The sequence below is a fragment of the Leptinotarsa decemlineata genome, unplaced genomic scaffold (genome assembly GCF_025532065.1).
Source record: "Leptinotarsa decemlineata unplaced genomic scaffold, Ldec_3_MD MMD2_tig00026354_RagTag_RagTag, whole genome shotgun sequence".
Classification (NCBI taxonomy): Eukaryota; Metazoa; Arthropoda; class Insecta; order Coleoptera; family Chrysomelidae; genus Leptinotarsa; species Leptinotarsa decemlineata.
Window position 1 is genome coordinate 5,440,666 of NW_027412702.1, and position 22,419 is coordinate 5,463,084.

The window sequence follows — 22,419 nt, forward strand, 5'->3', positions numbered from 1 at the left end:
GTGATGCCACAAAATTTGGGAGAGCAGCAAAACCTAATTTTACCTCCGCCAAATTTGATCTCAGGTATGACTCAGCCCGCAGGTGTGATTCAACCAGCAGGTTTGGTTCAACCAGCAGGTATGGTTCAGCCAGCAGGTGTGATTCAGCCAACAGGTGTGAATCAGCCAGCAGGTGTGAATCAACCAGCAGGTGTGATCCAGTCTACATGTGTGGTTCAACCAGTAGGTGTAGCTCAATCAGTTGGAAATCCCGTCTCCCAACTCAGCAATATATCTAATGATACCAAAACTGCAGCTCAGTGCTTTGACAGTACTAAAGAATGCAAACTCAGTAATTCATCCACTGATACTGCTAGCGAAACCAGCTATTATATTAATAAAAAGAAAAATATTTCAAGAAGTATTACAGAAGAAAATAATAAGAGGTGAAAAACAAGTACCGGCTTTGTCTGATGTATAATTAATTTGAATTTCATTTTAAGGTGTCGTACATGTTTGAATTTGATCTACCATCAGCCAGAGCGAGCATACATATCAATGATCTGTTTCGAAGGAAAATCTGTTAAAGAAGGTTTAGTGCAACTTTTGCCACAGATGGTAAGAAAGAATTCTTAATTTACATGGAGAGGGTTATATTTTTAGAAGTGACTCATTTTTTGGGAAAGAAAGTATTTGGCTTTTTACTACTCCATCTTGATACAAAAAATGTGGGAATCTTCCAAAGAAAGAAAGGAAGTAATCAATTTTAAAATAAGTACCTCTATACATGGATGTGTAGATCATGCAAAGAAGTAACTTTCAGACACAAACTGGAAGAAAAAGCCCTCCTGAAACAGCTACTTTCATATAAACATTGAATTACATCTGATTAACGGAAAAACAGATTTTAAAACAGATTTATTAAATACTTTCATATGAACACTGAAATATACAAAAGACACTATTCTCTACTCAGTTTGTATTCCAAACATTCGTTATGGAATAAAATCAGGTAACATTCATAGGAATTCTACATTAAATGAATGGTAAACATTGCCCTTACATGGAACACTGTCATCCTCACTGGTAGACATCGATGTTTCGCCTTAAGACACTTGCCTTAGGGCTCATCATTAGAATTTTCAATTCTAATGCGAGTTTATGTAATACACCCTATACCAAAAATGAACTGTTCTCGAGATATTCATTTGTAGGTATACTCAAAAAAAACTATGTATTTGGCTTTCGAGTGATTCCTCCATGAAATTCAAAAGTTTGATAGAATACATAAATACTTTTTCCAGAATGTTGTAGGAGTATCATCTCCAAAATGTCATATAAGGTGTTTGGAGTCGAAGACTAATTCTGAAGATATATAATTGAGGCAAAACTAAGATTTTTTAAATGGTACACCCCGTATTTCAAAATAATTTTGATATTTGTGATTATTGTTTGTATATTCGTGTTGAAAATCTGCAAACGGTAATTATGATAATCTCAATAAAAAATATGTCACTTCCTGACAAGAATGAAGTCTATTCACAAACTTGATATTTTATGAAATATTTCTAAAGTAATTTCATTAGAAGCACCTCTATTTCTATCCAGGAGTTATGAAATGAAGTGCAGTTGTACACTTTAAAATGTCACATATCCCCTCAAAAACATCTAGAGACATCTGATCAGGTGATCCAGTGGGCTATTCTTAGGGACCAAGTCTGCCTATCTACTAGTTTGGATAATTGACAAACCCAAATGAGTTTTCAACCAAAAAAAAGTTGGTAATACTCCTCAGAGATGAATGATGCAACGATATTTTGTCTTTCTCATCAAACAATATTGAAAATGATACCTTTTCACCTAAATTTTGTCCGACCTCAATAATCCTATGCCAAAATAATTGGGATATACAGGAACATGGCTTTTTGTTATTTCACCAGTTTGTGTATAACGTTTTTTGGGGTCCATCAATGGAGTTTTTGCTGCTACTGTTGATGAATCAAATCACTTTTTTTTTCAATTGCACCCATTCACAAATAGATTAAGTTCACTTTTCACTTTATTGATGTACTTATCCTTGTTCTTTTTCTAATGATTTAGTTCGTCAATTGTTCTCTCAAGTTACATTCATTTTTTCTTGGATTTGAGAAAACACTAATATTAGCTTGATCTGTCTTCATAGCGCTGTACTTTATTCTCATTTGAAAAATGTATTCTGGTCTTTGTCTTTGCCAAACAACTTTTACGTAGGATACTCAAGCAATTTACACACATAAAATGGCTGAAATATTTTTAATTACATTTGAAGATTGTATTGTTAGAGAACTGTTAGAGAGTGTCTTGACTTCTTGGCATCTCGTTCGACGTGAAAATGATAGTATATTGAAGTCTCTACATTTATAATGATCTTTTTTATATTTCCATAGACTTATTTCCTTTCAGAACTCTACTCTTGCTGATGATCACTTCGTTTGTGACACTTGTTTTTCGTTACTGAAAAATGCTTTGAAGTTTGTGAAGAAATGTCAAGAAACTGAAAAAGTCATAGCAGTAGAATCTGAAACTAATTTGAAAAGTTTGAATTTACCAGGTTTGTTAAATTTCTATTCAGTGACAAAAATGTTCTACTTTTAAATAATTTGTTTGAAAATTAAGATACATGTCACCTGATTTATTTCATTTCTACAGTTGAAATATTTTCATGGTAAACATTCTTTGATTTCTCACTAACAGGTTAGTTTGATTTGAAATAGAAACCTTCCTTATCTACATATTATGATAGAGAAAGTATTTTGGAAATCAGCACCTTTCCAAGATGAAAAGAGAAATGGAAATTTCTATGTTTTTTACCACTTACAATATTGTATATACAATAATGTATAATTTTCAAAATGTCCGTATAGGACGAAACTGCAGTAACGTTAGTTACAAATAAAAGTGGTAAAAAACATAGAAATTTTCATTTCTCTTTTCACTATGATTTCCTACCACGTAGTAATGGCTACATCCATCAATTTACCTTCCCAAGACCTTATTATCAGATGATTGTGAATAAAATGGTACAAAGGCTTGTGTTCGAAAGTGTCTCAAAAGAGGCATTAAAGGAAATGAGGAAATTGATGGGTGCCAATACTTTACAGAACATTTCTGTGGACTCTGCTACCTGGATTTCAGATATCCTAAGTTCCTTGAAGGGGAAACAGTAATTTCTTGAGGAATTGCTTCGAGGAATCAACATTCCATGATTTAAATAGATGTTATTAAATTTGTTCATTATCAATCTACTGCAACTTACTTGATATCACTCAACGTGATATTTATGATTGAAATTTCACGTTCTTATCAGAATTGAATCCGAAAAAAGCACGTTTCTTAGACACCAGAACTGCAATACTCTTCTTGACACGAGTTTCACGAACCAAGTAGGCGTCTTCAGTATATGAAGAAGTATTTTTTTCGTGTCCTGAGGTTCCAGTTTTACCTTTCACTATCAGAATTGATATTTTATATTTCATGTGACTATGATAGAAGAGGGTTTTTGTATATCTGGAATGCCAAGCATTACTTGTGTAAACAAAACAAGTAATTTTCACTGAGTTGCAGTTTATTGACCTGATTTTATCAAGACTCTATGTCGTCCTTCACTTCTAATTATATAAAATATCAAACTCAATTAAATAATAATATCACAACTCAGAATTGCCAAAATTAGACTTGATGTGAGCCTGGGATATATATAAAAATACGTGAAGTGTATAGAATGAGCCAATGGCTGAATTCCTTGAGAATAGGTATATAAGAGTGGTTTGAAAATTTTCCGACCTCAACATGAATATAGCAGCACTTGTAAATGAAAACTATTGAATTTTGTTGTTCATATGTTGACAGTTACTCACCAACGTTTCAGCCATTTTGAACGCGCAGTTGTTATGTAACATCCGTTTGATTGAGTTAATGTGAGTGTTTTTATGAAAATGGACAAAATTGAGTATCGAGCTGTCATTAAATATTCGTTTTCGAAAGGCAATACGACTACATGAATCAAAAATGAGTTGGATTCTGTGTATGGGGACTCTGCACCATCGTTTACCACAGTGAAATTTCGGGCAGCTGAATTCAAACGTGCTGGTAGAGCTTGGGAAACAATTAACGTTTGGGACGTCTAAAAACTGCAACTACCGACGAAAATATCGCCAAAGTTCACCAAATGGTGCTAGACGATCGCCGAATTGAAGTTAAATGGATAGCAGAGGTTAAAAACATGTCAAAAGAATGTGTTTGTCACTTATTTGAATATAATTCAAGTATGAGAAAGCTGTCCGCGCGTTGGGTGCCGCGTTTGCTCACGTTAGAACGTGTTCGAATGAACATTTCCAACACTCTGTTGGCGCAGTTTAAGCGCAATAAATTCGAGTTTTGGCACTGATTAATTACTGTAGATGAAACTTGGATTCACCATTATATGCCAGAAACAATAAATCCAAACGGTGGACTGCAAAGGGGGAATCGGCTCCAAAAAAGCAGACACTATTTTTTTGGCTGGGAAAGTGATGGTGACTGTTTTTTGGGAGAGTCATGGAGTATTTTAATCAATTATCTTCAAAAACAAGAACCATTACAGGAGCTGTTTCACCAAGACAACACACCATGCCATGGCGAAAATCCACGAATTACGATTTGAATGTTTGACCACCCGCCGTACTCACCAGATCTAGCTTCAAGCGATTTCTTTTTTCCCCTCATCTAAAAATTGCATTTGAAGGACAGATATTTTCGTTAAATAAAGAGGCAATCACCTTCATGAACAATTACTTCGCAGAGAAAAATGTCGAGTACTATTTGGACGGGTTACAGAGATTGGAGCATTGCTGGGAGAAGTCTCTAGAGTTGAAAGGAGACTATGTTGGGAAATGAAAAAAAAACTGAAAAAATGTCTTGTATCTTTGTTAGGTCGGAAACTTTTCAGATCACCCTCGTACATAGCAATAATCAACCTTTTATGTTTACTGTACTGCAAAATGAGTTTTTGAGTGATATTTTTCTTGACTATTTGGCATCACCTGTGCGGTAAATCAACTTCCCCAATAAATTATTTTATTTTATTTTCAGGTGGTAGTAGTGATGAATTTTCAGATAGTAATGATGATGATGATAATGACTCGACATTTCAATATGATCCTAACTTAGACGAAGAAGATTATGTATCGAATGCTATTACTAATATAATAAAAGCAAAGGAAGAATATAAACCGTATAGGTTTAAAAAACGATCAGACCTATATAATAATATAATAAAACATCTAAATCTTCCACCTTTGAAATACACTAAAGTTCGCGATCATAGTTGTATTGTGTCCATTTCGGATATGCAACCCGAATTTATTCACTCTCTACAGAAAAAAAGAATAAAACTTCTACACAGTTGTTCCAAATTTGACGAGAACGTACTTAAAAACAAACGTGTGCTTTTGCTTGGAGATCAGACAGAAATCCAGTGTCTTTTGTGTGAAGAACGCTTCAGTTCTGATGAAAAAATGCAAGACCACATATTGAATATTCATGGTTTATCCAAAGCTTCTCTAATGGAACCATACTGTTATCAGTACATGCCTGGCTCTTCGAATAAATGTGAAGCATGTGGAAAAGAATTCCGAAATGGAGAACACAAAAAGACTCACTTAAAAAAGTGTTTGGTTTTTCCATGTCCATACTGTGATGAAGTTTTTCCTACAAGTGAATTATCAAACCACACAAAAGAGGAACATGATGATCCTAAACCTTTCAAATGTCTTCACTGTAAACTAGTATACGGCAACTTCATAAACTTCAAGAGGCATTTGTGTAATGACATCATCTGCGAAACGTGCGGTAAGAATTTCCGTAACATTAGGAATTTCGCCTTACACAAGGATGAATGTAATTATAAAGAAGTTACCAAAAGGTGCACCGAGTGTTATGAAAGGTAGGGATGGTCTCAGTATTGATGATGAAATTTATCAATTCTCAGACTCAGGATTGTAGATACACCACCAGAGAGTATTTGGTGATTTTGTTATATCACCAGATGGTATCTGGTAATGTATCTCGATGTAAATAGAATTTTATTTTGTTTTAATTTTTCAGCTTCAGTTTGAGTTCTTTCCAAGCTCACTTCGCAACACACAAATTTCCATGTTCGTTTTGTGGAAAAATATTTTGCAATAGAAAAGTAAGATACAGGCATGAATATAATCATCGAATGAATCAAGGTGGGCTGTGTCCCCTATGCGGTAAGTATTTAATTGAAAATTTCAATTATAAGTAAACATGAAATTTAGTATCTCCTTAAGACAATAAGATTCAGATTTCTGTAAAAAAATGTCTTATAGTATTTTATATCCTTGAATGTTTATTCATTTCTAGTCTAGTACAGAGATCTTGTGGAATCAAATCCTAATTGATGTAATTCAAATTTATAATTAGATAGATTTAAATAGATTTGGAAAAGCTGAATACACTTATTTGAATGAATGAATCGAAGAGGCTTTTTGTATTAAAGTGTATAATTTTTAAAATTTTTGCAAAGCGCTTTCGACTTTCGTCATCATCAGTGCTCACTGACAAAAGTCGAAAGCGCTTTGCAAGAATTTTAAAAATTGTACACTTTACAAACCTCTTCGATTGATTCATTCAAATTTATAATTAGTTCTTAGGACTATTAGATGCTAGAGAGTTCCATCTGCTGATATAACTGAAGTAGGTCAAATTATTTTGCTAGACTTTTTGTAAAAAATTAGACAAATCCTACTTTTTTTCTGTTCAATGTCAAATGTGCAGAAAAAATTTTTGTTCTTACAAAAAGGTTTCGTGAAAATCGTTGTTTTCAAAAATTCATCATTTGATACAATGAAAATGATAATGAAAAACTAATAAAGTTATAATAAAAAACACCAAAATAAATCTGTCGAGTGTTTTGAGGCAAGAAATATTCTTATTGTATTTATTTGTTCGTAATGGATAAACTCAAATACTATTCATTCGATTTTAAAACTACTTTGGCGTTTGAAAACTACAAATCAGCGATTGACATGGGCTATATTTAATTTTTTTTTATTCAGAAATCTATAAAAATTTCAGTAATGTAATGTGCATTGGCGTCTTTCGAATGCCGCGACGCCGCCAGGTTCCATGTGAAGTGGATGTCACTAATTTTTGTTTACAAGTAAAGTACCCGTTACTCGCTTCGTTTAGTCACGTGATCGACTTTTTACGCATCAGGCGCGAACGTTATCAGATAATTTCCATTTGTAAATATTTAGATTTCGTTTAATATTTTTCAAAACTAAATCTAACAAATGCAAATCCATTATGCACTCAACTAATAATCGCCCAGGCTACGTACTGGTGTAATTCAACAAATGAAGAAATTCTTTGCCTGCACTTTCATCCGCGTGAACTAGAGAATTTTTGTTTGAGGACAAAACACAAGCACCACAGAAAAATCCTTGAAGCGCTCTAAGAGCGGTGCCTGTGCGAAAGTAGCGATTCACATTGAATTTGAATCGCTGGAGATTAAATCCATTTGGAAAAACGTTCTCAGGAAGTTTATACCACATGAATGCAGTTCTCCAAATGAAAGAGTTCTCCAACAGTGAAGTTCGAGGTGTATTAAGTTGAACCTCAAAATGATGAGTAGCCACAGAGAACTAGAGAAAATAACTTATTCACTCCGCATAGATCAGATCCCGTTTGGATATTGGAATAAAAAGTAGACTTAGTTACTTCTGAGTAATGTAGTTTTTCAATAGTGGTCAAAATATTAAAATCTTTACAGTAGTTTCACAGAATATTGATTATAAGTGACTAGCCAAGGCTTCTTACGGATAGAGCAATCAATCAAGACGTTTATTCATAGTTTTTGACATGGGTTTTCAGTTACATTAAGTTGTGTGATGGAAGATGCATACATAGAATTGAACTTGAATTTATTCATCGTAGAGACCATTGTCACTCGTTTACGACAACTTTAACCACTAAATTTTAGTGGAGTATAACTTCCCACGAATAATCTCTGACTAGACTCTAGTGGACTATAATCCCACAAATAAAATATTTTTTTGGTAAAATAGCCTGGCCAGCTGCAGAGCCGCCGGTGAGATTGTGGTTACAAAATATGTTAATGTAAGGAACTGTTTTTATGTTCTAAAAACATATTTTTTTTAACATTGTTTGAACTATCTATATACGCATACGAAGCCAAGGCAAATCAGCTGTAATTGATAAACTGTAAAATTAGTAAACGGAACCAGAAGTAACTCAGGCTACTTTTATTGCGAGTAAACGCTATTTTAATTTCAAAAAAATCAAATATCAATGTTTTCAATTCAAACACGATTTTTAGAACAGGTTGTTTAATGTGGAAGAGTGTAATATTTATGTTTTGTACCATAAGTAGAGTAACTTGTTGACCATAATAAATACAATATAAGTTTATGGCAAATCTGACACTGTTACAACACTTGAACATTGAAAAATTTCAGGCTTTTGTGGCTTTCAACCCACTTTTAATTCCTTATTGTTTTCTAGGTAGGTTTTACACTTTCTTACTTCAGCATATGAGAACTCACGAAAACGAACAGAGCAGGACGATCGAATGTTCTCTATGTCCCAAGTTATTCATGAACAAAGCTGATCTCAATAGACACATGAAGCTGCTACATATGACCACTAGAATTATTTGTGAGAGATGTCTGAAAATTTGCAGCGAGTACAATATAGAAAGTCATTATGAGTAGGTATTCATTTTATTCTTCAATTTCCAGACTCTATTAATCTTATAGTTATCTATATCTATTTTTCAAACAATGACCATTTCGACCTTGAACTATGTTTTAATTATATTTTTATGTGCTGAACATCTATGTTAAGTAATCGCCCACATAGTGAGTGTTTTGAACATCTCATGTCAATGTAAAATATAATCAAAAAGGTGAATGAAATTATCTATTTATCTATCAACTGAAAACAATCTTTTTTCGTTTTGCTTTATTACTAAAAGTTGAAAAAAATGCTTATTCCAGTTGTGCCATCTACTGAACCTTCGGAATAACAGAAAATGCAATCCACGTTCATTCAGATATATTGAACTGAGTAATTGAATGTTTTATTTGAGGATTCAATGTACACAAATCTTCTTTTACTTACAGCTACATTTACTAGACTTAGAGTTTGATAAATGACCTGCAAATTCGAATGTTCTGCGAATTGATGGTTGTCACCAGTATTTTTTCAATATCTAAAACTTATTTCTCAATTCACTTTTATTCTTGTCACCAATATTGTTACCAAGAATGTTGATTTATTACATCTTATATGCAGAAAACCAAAAAATGGTTTCAACTGGTATCAATACATTTTCTTTTCTTCCTCAAAAAATATCCATACTTATAACACATTAGGTGTTATGATTTAGTTAATCTTCATTCTCAATATTGTGTAAAATTTTATAGATTGGAGCACCCAAATGAAACAGAGTTTAAATGTGCAAAATGTGAATCCAGTTTTACAAGGATTACTTTCCTTAAACAGCATGCTAAATTCCATGCATATGAGGTCAGAGAGGAACTTGATCGGAAAAAACAATGTATGAAGTCGAAAGGGGGACCAAGAAGGAACCGCTCCAACCTTTTAAAGAACAATAATTTGAAAATTAAGGCACCAAATAGTAAGTTCTGAAAGTTACACTTACATGATAGCCACATATGTCTCCTTTCAAAAACTCATATAGGTATCTGAACCATTACTACTAACATCTTTAATTTATTTAAATCTTTTTTAAAAACGGTCCTTCACCGAAGAGGAAACCTTTATCATTGTTAGTGTCGGTAGTGATCTGCTCAGTGATTATATCATATATTATATTATTGAATATCTCATTTTCATCATGGGGAATTCTCTCACTAATTGAATTCTTGAACCACTAAATGGAATACTTGCAAACACTTTTAAATTATGGAGAAAAATTTATTTCACTTCATTCAATTCTAAATTACTATAACTCGGTGAGGACAATATCATAGAAAAATAAATGTCATTACTTACTGTCATCGATGACATGAATAGATTGAACTCATTCATGACGTAAAGTTCCAATATAATGAATGAATCAAGTGTTTTTTGTTATAATGTTATCCATATTTGGTACTGAAGAGCCGGCAAGGCAAGTGTCTTACGGCAAAACATCGGATGTCTATAGTCTATTTCAAAAGAGTGTAGAGTAATAAAATCTCATTAAGTATTCAAAAGCGCTACAGGGTGATCCGTCAATAAATTCTGTCACTTCCCTAGTCCGCATTGCAAAATTATGTCGTTTCATAAAGAGCAGGTAGGTATCACCCTGTTTTAAGGGATTTGTCCATTGTTATCGACGGATAAATACTGAGCCAGAGGCGCGCTAGTGGGATAATTGCCAAAAGAATATGCATTCATAAAAATTATATTAAAGGAAATAAAAATTTAATACAGCAGAACAGTGTTATTAAAAAAATATAAAATGTAACAATAAAATATATACGAACCGAAATCGGGAAATACTCACAAACACACACGAACGAACTTTACGTATTGAAACACTTGTGGGGACTTTAAATCAATTTATTCACAAAAACGACAAGAACTTTACTGGATACGTTATTACAATTTGACACTTGAACAATACTAAAACTGTGAACTTCCCTTAACGTTTAACAACACTCTATTTATACCCTAATTGAATGTTCTAGAGATTACTAGGTACAATTTTCGAGAACCTTCCGAGAAAATAATTATTCAGACTACCCTTAATTCTAAACCCTAACCGAAGCAAAAGTGTCACTGTCACTGATACACTGGTCTCTGTCCAGATTGCTTATCCCGCTACAGTATATTTACAATTCAATTAAATTATTCTACATCAGTATAGTCTTCATCCGAAGAACTGTCATCATCCCCTGGTGTTATAATTATAGGGTCAACCACCTGATCGACCAAGTTGTCCAGTTCCCACATTTTATCTTCCTCTTTTAAAACATGCTGGATTGCTTTTTGCCAGTTTTCTGATGTGATTTCCATAATGGCTTGATCAAACAATACCTTGACATCTTTCATTTTAAATGTGGTATTGTGCCTTGCAACATATCCTTTAACTTGTGCCCATATAAGTTCTATAGGATTTAATTCGCAATGATATGGCGGTAGGCGCAGCACAGTTACTTTATACTTTTCTGCTACATCTTCTATGGCATATTTCATGAAGCGAGATTTATGTTGTTTTACTATGGCTAGTAGTTCCTTCTTTACTGAATTCGTCTCAAACTGAATACCTTTATTTGACAGCCAGTTAATAATTTCTTGCTTTCTCCAAGCTGGAGTTGGTACCTTCTCTAAGCGCCTTGAATGGTAGCTTGCATTATCCATAACCACGACCGAATCAGCTGAAAGAAATTTTAACATTTCCCCGAAGTAGTCTTCGAAGACATCCGAATTCATGTCCTCATGATAATCTCCCGTCCGGCACGACTCAAAGCTTAACAAACCTTCTTTTAAAAATCCGTCTTCGCTTCCAATGTGAGCAATTATAAGCCTCTTCCCTTTTCCCGAAGGCACTTTAATACCCGTCGAAAGGCCTTCTATGAAAGCTTGGCGAGAACTTGTTATATTTTTATCTTGCCACATTTTTTTGACTATATAACCTTCGTTTATCCACGTCTCATCAAGATAAAAAATTTTCTTTTGCTCTCTGCGGTACTGCTTTATAGTTGTCAAATATTTTCGTCTCCAGCAAACAATTTCATCACTTTCCAGTAATAGTGCCTTTCGATTGTGCTTTTCCCACGCAAAATTCATACTTTTTAAAGTTTTCCATAAAAGTTTTCTGGATATCAAAGGAATATCGTTATCTTGGCTTATCTCGATAAATATTTTTTCAAGAGTGGGTATTTCCTTTTTAAAATAAAACGAATGAACTTTTCTTCGAATGTCACATTTGGTGTCTTCATCTAAGATTTTTATTGGTCTTCCTGATTTTCTCTTGCATGGACTTACCTGGCCTGATATCTTTCTTTCTCGCAATAATTTAAAAATCGTGGACTGTCCAATTCCAGTCATTCGGGCACATCGCTCAACACTTTCTTGCACAGACAAACTAGGGTGATCGTGTTTTATGCAATCATATACATTTAAAATTATAACTTTTTCGCAAACAGATAGCGGAGAATTTTTTACACTTCTTTTCTTTGGAGTAAATGTCCCCATTTTATAACTTTTTCACTATTTCTATATCACAATATCACTGTACGTTTAATTGGTGTAGTAACAATTACTATTATAACTCGAATGTTTAAGACACCATTACAATATATTTAAACCCTTTTTCTTAATTACCTGGGTTTAATAGGTATTGCATGATTGGTGGGCAGGGTCAAAAAGGGATTATTATAATGACATGGCACATCGGAACTAAGTGTTAACCCTTTTTTGAGAAATCATGCTCAAGTATATGAACCCAAATTGCATATTAAATAAGTTTACAAGAACCACTAAAATTAATCTTAATCTTTTTTTAAGAAATTTTACTTACCTAAATACATGTAGGTACTTAGTTTTAGACCAAATTACTTCCCAAAAATGGCCTTTTATTATTATCTATGTCTGTAATTTTTAATTTACTTTAATTATTAAGTTTAATAATCCTAAGATTTGCCTACGCCCATGGACGACAACGAAATTCAGGCAAATTTTATGACACTTCATGATTTATCACTCTACACTCTTTTGAAATAGACTATACCAGTGAGGATGACAGTGTTCCATTTAAGTGAAATTTTACCTCTTTCATTTACTATATTGTGTAGCAATCCTGTGAATGATATCTGATTCAATTCCATAACGAATGTTTGGGAATACAAACTGAATAGAGAAGAGTGGATTTTGTAATATTCAGTGTTCATTTAAAACTATTTGTTTTAAAAGTATTTTTATTTTGTATAATCCAATGTTTATATAAAAGTAGTTGTTTCTAGAGGGCTTTTTCTTCCAGTTTGTGTCTGAAAGTTACTTCTTTGTATGATCTACACATCTTTGTATAGAATAACCTTTTTGAAATCGATTGCTTCTTTCCTTTCTTTGGAAGGTTCTTACGTTTTTGTATAAAGATGGAGAGATAGATGAGAAATAGAAAGCCAAAACCTCTCTTTCCCAAAAATAAAACCAAGTTTTTATGTTACATAAAACTTCATGAATAATTACAATATTATGAGCAAAAGCATGTATTTTTCCTTTATGATGTGAATTGTATCTACCAATAAGAACTAACTAGAACAAAAATGCTGTCTCTCGACGCGCGTTTCGCTAACCAAGTTAGCATCATCATTTTACGCCAGAGGTTCCAAATTCTACTTATCACACAACCTTGAGGTACTTCATAATTGAAAAAGGAAGGTATCACTAATGAATTTGTTGTATTCTTTGTTGTAACTTTTCATCAATTATTTATAATACTCTCCTGGAAGTATATGAACCTCTCCTGGAGGTTTATAAATAATTGTTATCTCCACTTGATTCATTCTTTAAACTAAAAAATTCACGGAACATAACACAAGTGGATAATATATTTTTTAATTGCAAACCTTATCCTTTTCACAATTACTTCGGATGAACAAGTAAGGTAAAAAAATATATGTATCGTTTTTTATCTGAACTATATCCATCCAACAAACAGCAATTCAAACAAAGATAGATGCGTGATTAAAGCATGATCAACATCTGCATCTTTTGGGTAAAATAAGCAAGCCTTCTTACACTGGCCAATCAGATTTAACTGCAGTCGGTAAGCAGAATTCATTGTTACAGTGTCGGAATGGTAAGTTACGTTTTAACGCCTATGGTGTGTACATGTACAGTATTTTAAAGCTGAAGAAACGTATAATTTGTGTCTCAACACTCCTCCTAAAAAACTTCCTATACCCAGCCGTATATTATTTTAAAAAAATTGATCGTGACTCTGTATAAGCAGCCTTGTCTGGGAGATCACGTGCCTGATAATGTTTTGGAGTACTCCGTTGTTTAGATGAATAGAGTATGGTTGCAGAGTTCTTCAGGAATCACTAATTAGACCTATACTCTTTCTGAAATTCATAAACTCAATATCAGATTTGGGCTTGAAAGGAAAGAATTCAATTATTTGCTGATGATATCACATTTTTATATTTTTCGAAAAAATGACATAAGCCTTCCATTGGAGAAAAATGTATTTTGCTCAAATAGTCAAAAGCAGGTTACCTATTGATATTGTTACAACTTCGGTTTGGGGGGTGACTTAGGGGTAGCCTTATGAGGGAAATACCATGAGGGAAACACCAGAATACTAAGGTACTAGGTTTATTGCCTAGGAGTCAAGGAATCACCTACCGCGGTCCCCTCTCGCTCCGTACGCCTCGTGTTGGTCAAAGTGACATTATGTTGCATCGGTGCTAAATTAAGGGTAGAGTCCTTGACCGCCATAGGTCATCATCTTGCCACAATATTTTTGTATCCTGAAACTTTATAAGATGCCAACTACGTTGGTGAAACGCGCCTCGAGAAGAGTGTTGCAGTTCTGGCATTTGGGAACAGCAATTGTTTTGTATTTCTTTCAAAATATAGAAGAGTATTGTGTTTTTAGGAATTCAGTTACGATTTTGTTGATATTAATAGTAAGGAAAGTTTTTAATAGGTGTTTGAGACAAGCAGTGTTTCTTCGTATAGCCGGTTGGATGGAAGAGCAATATCAATTTGTTAGGTTAGGTTAGTAGCTCTCGTGCTGAGTAACCTTTCAATGAAAGCATTCATTATTATCATTATTATTTTTATATGTAATCAGTAGTTATATTACCATAACCTAAAATATCTGAACCATCTACTTGTAACAAATTGAGGTCCATTTGCATTTGCAATTCCATTATATCGTAATAAGTGATTCAGCTTCAACTTGCATTACACAGAAGATTAAAAAGAATCAGCATTGATAATGAGTCAATTTTGGGGTTTGAAGTAACATCCTCTGGATTTCCTCAAGGTAATATCCTTGGCCCTCTTCTGTTTGTTGTATTCACTTTCTACCTACCTAAGAAAATACTTTTTTGCCGCCCAACCGCAATCGGTAGAATAACCAGAATTACTTACACCTAAGAAATGCCAAAAATGACTTTGACAGTATTAACAATTTCAAAAAGCATTTTGACAAATAGTATTCGATTGGATCTCCCCTACTACCCTATTCCAAAGTTTATGTCTATTGAGACAGATTAAAAAGTAGCAACAGGAATAGGAACTAAGGAGCATAAAAACTACAGTACAGGAGTGGTTATTTATTTCCTGTAGCAAAATAACGCAGATGACGCTAATATTAACAGGTCGAATATTGAAGAAAATATAAATTGCATAACCTTGGATCTAGACATCAGAATGAACCAAAGATCAACTTTAAATAATTTCACATTTGAAGAGCATGAATATCAAATCATAACATCTTTTTTTAAGCTGAAGTCTTCGTATTACCTAAAACACTGACTATTTAGTTGAAAATTAGTGAAAGCACTTACATTTCCACACATATATTAATGGTTTATCGTATATTGTTTGAGAAAGAAAGGTTTGGGCTTTCTACTTTTTAATCGCGATACAGAAAATCTTGGGAAAAAACTCCAGTAATATTTATTGAATTACACGAAAAAAGAATACTTTTGAAACAAATACTTTTATATAAACGCTGAATTATACGAAAAACATTTTTCTCTAATCCGTTTGAATTGCAAATATTCGTAATGGAATCGAATCAGATATCATTCACAGGATTCCTACACAATATAATAAATTAAAGAAGTAAAATTTCACTTACACGGAACCCTGACATCTTCACTGGTCGACATCCGATGTTTCGCTGTAAGACACTTGCCTCATCGGCTCTTCAGTACCGAATACGGATAACATTATAAGAAAAAACACTCAATTCGTTCATAAAATTACGACTTTTTGTCGCGAAATTAGTTAAAACCACCCATGTCATCGATGACAGTACTAAATAACATTCATTTGATTAAATCCCAGCCATAGGAATCTTGTTTAAAATGATAGGGTATATTTAAAGGAGATTAATTTTTGGGAAAGGTTTTGGCTTTATACTTCTCTATCTTGATACAAAAAATGTGGGAATCTTCCAAAGGTACAATAGAGATAACTACAGAAAATTCAAAATACTTGTTTAAGATTTGCTTGCAATATTTCTCATAGAGATCACGACTTTACCCGAATTCCCACATCTGGTGATGTACTTTTAGCATCCAACTGGAAAATTATATTTTTGTTTGAATACAGTCAACATATTCACTTTATATATTTTATAATAAAAGGAATTGGTATTCATGGGATCATTTTATTATAGCACCAATAACATGCAAACATTGCTTGAAGACAGTGAAAGGAGTATTTCACTATAGGAGGCATCTTGAAACGCACATTGATTTATATCGTTATAAATGTAAATACTGCGAAATGACGTATTCTACACATGGAAATAAACTAAGACATGAGAAGTTACATAATAATAAACCACACTATAAGTTCAGGTAAGAACGTTTTCAAATTCCCGCAGAAAGATATTCAATTATAATTCTTTAACATAAATCAAAAGTATTCAAATGATTTTAGGTGCGGTGAGTGTTGGAAAGTCGCGAAGAGCCAGGAAGAATTGGATGCGCATATGGAACATCATGCTTCAAAACCAAAGAAGTACCAGTGTGAAGAATGTTCAGAACAGTTTTGTCGTGAATATCAATTTCGGTCTCATCAAGTAAATATGCACAGCCATAAAGATGAAGTTGAGAAAGTCAGAGATGAAATTATCATAGATGCCTTGAAGGATTTTGCTGTTTGAATTGTACATTCAATAAATTTATATTTTATTGATTTTTTTTTCAATTTCATCATACCCTCAAATGTGATGCCAGATGTACTCTGAATGTGGGTGAACTGATGATAGCAATTTGAAAGAGATTATAATTACAATGGAGGATGAAATTGAAAAGGCAAATTCTTCATAGTAATTGTTCAAACAACTCCTGATAGAAATCTAGATCTTTGTTTATAACGTAGTATATTATATAAATACATTTTTGAATATAAATATCAAATCTATTGGTACGGGAGCATGAAGAAACATCCTCTCAGCTATCTCAAAAGGGCGGCTCTGTATTCGTGCCATATGCCAGCGTAGGGGTGTAATCTAGATATATTTGTGAAAGAAATGTATAGTCTGAAGACACTTTTCCATAAAAACTTTTAGCCATTAACGCAAATTTTTCCAGTAAATATATTTGAAACAATTTATGCATGGAGTTTGACCTTATAAAACCAACATACATTTTACATTGATATTGACGTTTTTTACATTATCAAAAAGTTAATATTATTTTTTCAATGTATTATAACGGATTTCTGTAATCAAGTAATTTTTATTTTTACGGAATAAATTTGAAAACACTTGGTATTTTTGAAACAATAAAAAATCTTACATGAGTGAAGAAGTGAAGTTATCAAAAAATGTTTCGTATACAATTTTTTTATGTCGGTACACTTTTATTAAATCTTTATTACATACGGTACCAGTACAAGCATGGCAAATCAAAGTTAGTTTGATACGCCAGAAGTTATATCAAAAATGAGGTCAAAAAGCATTATTATTATTTGTAAACAATAATATGAAAAGTACAATTAGAACAACTGCTGATATATTAATACTTTGCGAAGTTGAAGAGCCTTGTAATATATTTGAACTAAATTAATATAACTGGAGTTTTTTCCCAACACCAAATCGTTATTTTCAATACCTCGACACGTGTTTCAATCACCAAGTAATCATCTTCAAGAAGAAGAATGAGTTTAATCTTTCTCTTTATGGACGGTCGCTATCGGCACGTCCGTGTCCACCACCATATCGGAAACGGAAGTCCTTTTTAATACTTAAAACGACAATTGTATCAATTTTCATTAGAATTTGACATTCTAAAACGTGCATTGTAAGAAGTATCCAATTCAATTGCATTTATGGCTCAGTATTTTGCCTATAGTGGCTTCGACCTGCGGTCTCCGCCAAAAAATTAACATTCTCGTGTGCCATTAAAAATACTCATTTCACGCACTTAATACAAAAATAACTAGTGAAATAGTTTTTATGAAAGTGTGTAGGATAAAAAAAAACGACCGTGACAGGACTCGAACCTGCAATCTTCGGATCCGAAGTCCGACGCCTTATCCATTAGGCCACACGGTCTACTTATTGTGTAATGTTTCAATATATAATATAAATAGTAAATTGTCAAAGAAAATAGTTCGTTATGTTGCACGTAGATGACTCTAGCTTGTTTGTCTGGTGTGTCTTCCTATGTAATAGTGGAAAATATGAGTTTTCTATTGATTTTCTGTCTCTTCTGTAAAATATTCGTCTAGGTATTGTTTCATTAGTATTCGTTGTCTATTACTTGGAAACTGAAATCCTAAAATGTCAAGATGAATTAGCTTTAGAGATATAGAATAAATACAGTAGTTTGATAGAAACTTGAAGAGTTTATTTAAGATAATTCAAAAAACACTCTGAGTAGGTATATTATATCACGCATGCATTTACAATTCCATAATGTTTATATTGCTTATCAAAGAAAACAAAATCCGGGCTGATCGAATGAAACCTGAAGTACCAAACGTTTCGTCTGCCATAGCGGCAGACATCATCAGTTTTATGTGCATTGGCTGCGAAGACGAAGGTTATGTCGCGAATTCTCAGCAACGACTGACTGATAATAATACTGTTCTCACGGCTCAATGTTGAGTTAGGATATTGTAATTAGGTATACTTTCCAAGCAAAAATCCAAAAATCAAATTCATTTTTCTTTCCACCATTCAAATATGTATGTACTTTTGAATTTTATCTTTCTTGATTTGATGAAAAAATCACATTAAAATAATTTCCTTATTGAATTAACTCTTAGTAATTCCTAACAGATCAAGGAAGGAGGTTAGTCTATATAGAATGTACAATGATTACACGAGATTACGTTATCAGTCCGAAAAATTGAAGACACAATATGGGGAATGTTCCTCAATTTGGGTTATTACAGCAAATGCATGTTTGAACAAAATAAAGTTTAGTTCAATTCATGAGTTTTTAAATTCACTTCGAAAAGTATTCAAATTGATGTTTCAAATGTTGGATTTTAATTTTTAAAGGGATTCGTTTCTAATTCACAGATTGGCAACAACGCCTATATCAAATTGAAATAATTTACAGGTTCTTAGATATTCTACTTTAAAAAGGAAAATTATCTTTATAAATCAACAATTAAGGCCAAATATAAATTAAGCTTCAATACCACCTCCACAAGCCACATAAACAATAACAGTTGTTTTGTTATTTATTTATATCGAGGAAGATAGGTTAGGTGCACAAAATGTCATATGTTTCAGAATGTCTCGGAACAGCACGCCTCTGGAATATGTCATCTTTGTTTGTCTCATACAGGTAATAGATTCATTGTCCTTTATTTACTATAACCGATGTTGCCAAATGGTTAAATAGAAACGAATTCCTTCAAATGTTGAATGCCTTATTTCATTCCTCTTTTTTAAGTATTTAAATAATTTTTTAAAGAAAAAGGTTGAAATGATGAGTTAAAAATGCGTTGCTTTAGAGCTCTTTTGTGAAAACTACTTGATTTTCGTCAGGTGGAACATTCCCCATTCAATCAGGTTAAGGAAGTGAAGGTCAGATACCAGAGTTTTATAGTTGTTGAAGAAACCTACATGTATTGATATCTTGTTCATATGTTCATAGTTCTCACAACCTCATTCAGCGTAAAAGATGGAACCAAAAATCATGTCCCTTAATTTTGATTTATTTTATTGTTATCATATGGAATTTTATGTGTTTTTCACGTTTTACATCGATTTGGAAGTTCGATAAGAATTCACCAGGCAGATGTATTCGTATCACTTGCAACAATGGCACTAGAAGGTTCTCAACAAAAGTGGAAGTGATCACAAAATCACGAGCTTCCAGGTCCGGATACAATTCAGGCCTTGGCCTATGGCGCCCTGAGAGGGGGCGCATATTACAGGAAATTCAAAGAGTAAAACAAAAACACAAGGCACAAAATAATAAGTAGCAATGCCAAATCTGGAATACGATAGATATAATTACATTATTAATTGTCATTAAAATAACTTTTTAGTGCAAGTTTAGCTAAGTACCTAAATTGTTGTTTGTTTCAATAATTGTTTAGTTTTTCACTGACCTGCCAACTTTTGTTGGTTATAGATACTTCATTTATGAAAATGACATACTGTGACATGATATTTCAAACAATTGAGCTCCATTCTCTCGCATTTTTGAGCACTGAATATGAATCACAAGAACTTTGGACTCTGCTAATAAAATCAGTCGTTTACTTGGGCCAGTCTAAATACTGGCTGATTTTATTCAAACGGGTCTACGTTATTTCCCAGCATAGTATTGAATCTACTTTGCTAAAAAATAGTTATTCATTGTGAGATTATTGTTGACAATTTTTGATGTTGGACGATAGTTAAAAATAATGTACCACCTCCTTAGAACCACCTTCTAGGGTAATAATCCGTGCCTGATCATCTTCATAAACTATCAGCAATCATTAAAAAACTTCAAGAAAATGGAACGAGAAATCTGATTTGGAGCAATTGGAACAGCAACCGTGGTGGAATGGAAATTACCTCAAATCAAATATACTCTTCCACCTATTTAATGTTGTTGCCTTATCTCTGTTCATCTTGCTACAGACACCGAATGGGTTTCATACGTTATAGGAACGGCCAAAACGTGAGAGGGTTTCTAAATATTTACGTATTACCTTTCAACGGGGCGGCGGAATACTAACAAAACACTGCAACTGGAGTCAATTCAGCATGTAGACTATATATTCGAACGAGGTATTTTATTGCATGCTCTGCCACTTGACCAAAATAGAAGTAATTAAGGGTTAACGAACATTAAATAAGTAACCGTTCACAATGTTGGAAATTTTGTATAAAAATAATACAGAAAAGTGAATTACCTATCATTACAAAATAATGTAAGGGACAATTGGAAGTAGAATAATACGAATGAATACACCTTTGGCGTTATCAGAAAATGATCTGAAATAATCTACCTACCCATATAAAAAATTGAACAACAACTGTTTAGATTCTAATCCATGTAACTATTCATCAGCCGACTAACATATTTTTCTTCACTGTACTGACAAATAATTACATCATTTCCAAAATTTCAAGATTCCATTACTTTATACAGGCTGATTCACGGTGGATGGCACATTAGACGTTTCTGGTGAACCAGACAACGGATCACTTTGAAAATTTAATGGAGGGCATATTCGGACATTCTCTAGCCAACTAAAATATTTTCGACAATGCGGTGTTGCCGCTTCTATTAGAAAGCAGTAGCAACTTTGATTTTTCAAATGGAACACTCTGTATATAATATTATTTTTGAAATCTCCAACAATTGCCCGACAACTTTTCTTGATATTTCCCTATACCTATCTGTTACCGTTTTCGAAATAAAAATTAATTTCAATTTTTTTCTTCGAAAATCATGACTTCTAAAAATGCCGATATCTTTTAGTTAAGAAGTACTATGATATCGAAATTTGGTTTGGAGTTAGGTGATACTTGGACACTTCCCACACGTCAGCCTAATCTCCGTTACTTCAATACAGGGTGGTAAAAAAATACAGTTTTTTCGTTTGCTTGAAAAAGTTGCTGAAATTTGATTATTTTAAATGGAACACCCTGTATATTATTGAAAATTCGGAAAGCTGCTGAAATTTGCTTTCTTTCTATGTATATCATACCTATACCTAACTAGTCAAGTTTCGGACTTATGAACATTTATTTGTGAAAATGTCCCTTCAGAATGGTATTTCCATTCGGTATTTGGTAAGCAGGACATGATTACTATTTGACAGTAGCGTTGTGACATTCTCCTAATAATATCGACATTTTCGTCACTTCAGAAGTTGCAAATACCTTCAAAACGATGGAACAAAACTATTCAAACGAAGTTCTTATGAATTTGTTTATTATTTTTGGACAGTGTGACAAAATTATCAGCAGAACATGTAGAAAGTTCAATGAAATGTATCCGAATCTACCGCCAATGAACCTCAAGAAATTTATACCAATTCAGAACAATTTCAATATGTTTGGATAAACTTTAAAAAAGCACCAAGAAACTTGAAATTGGAAATATTGATATGAATAATTATAAAAAAGTAAAACAATCATGTGGAATATTTCAAAATATGTTCTAATCGCTGGCCGTTCACTTCCAAGCACTTTAAAATGCGGGTGTTGAC

The 22,419-nt window shown here is 33.0% G+C and overlaps 1 protein-coding gene and 1 non-coding gene across 2 annotated transcripts; one reads left to right on the forward strand and one right to left on the reverse strand.

The window, feature by feature from the left end:
- The first annotated feature begins 3 nt into the window (after positions 1–3).
- On the forward strand, positions 4–16,936 carry LOC111512167 (uncharacterized). Its single transcript, XM_074184142.1, has 9 exons — positions 4–425; positions 483–597; positions 2,422–2,569; positions 5,089–5,941; positions 6,103–6,248; positions 8,545–8,749; positions 9,468–9,682; positions 16,415–16,598; positions 16,681–16,936. Exons 1-9 carry the CDS (start codon positions 4–6, stop codon positions 16,904–16,906), a joined length of 2,514 nt encoding a protein of 837 aa, XP_074040243.1. The 3' UTR covers positions 16,907–16,936.
- A 1,292-nt stretch (positions 16,937–18,228) lies between these two features.
- Positions 18,229–18,301, reverse strand: TRNAR-UCG (transfer RNA arginine (anticodon UCG)). The gene has a single exon. It is a non-coding gene; the product is annotated as a tRNA-Arg (tRNA).
- Between the last annotated feature and the right edge of the window lie 4,118 nt (positions 18,302–22,419).

Coding starts and splice junctions, on each gene's coding strand:
- LOC111512167 (XM_074184142.1), top strand. CDS start 4: ATGCCACAAAATTTGGGAGAGCAGCAAAACCTAATTTTACCTCCGCCA. Junction 426..482: donor ACAGAAGAAAATAATAAGAG/GTGAAAAACAAG, acceptor TTTCATTTTAAG/GTGTCGTACATGTTTGAATT. Junction 598..2,421: donor TGCAACTTTTGCCACAGATG/GTAAGAAAGAAT, acceptor ATTTCCTTTCAG/AACTCTACTCTTGCTGATGA.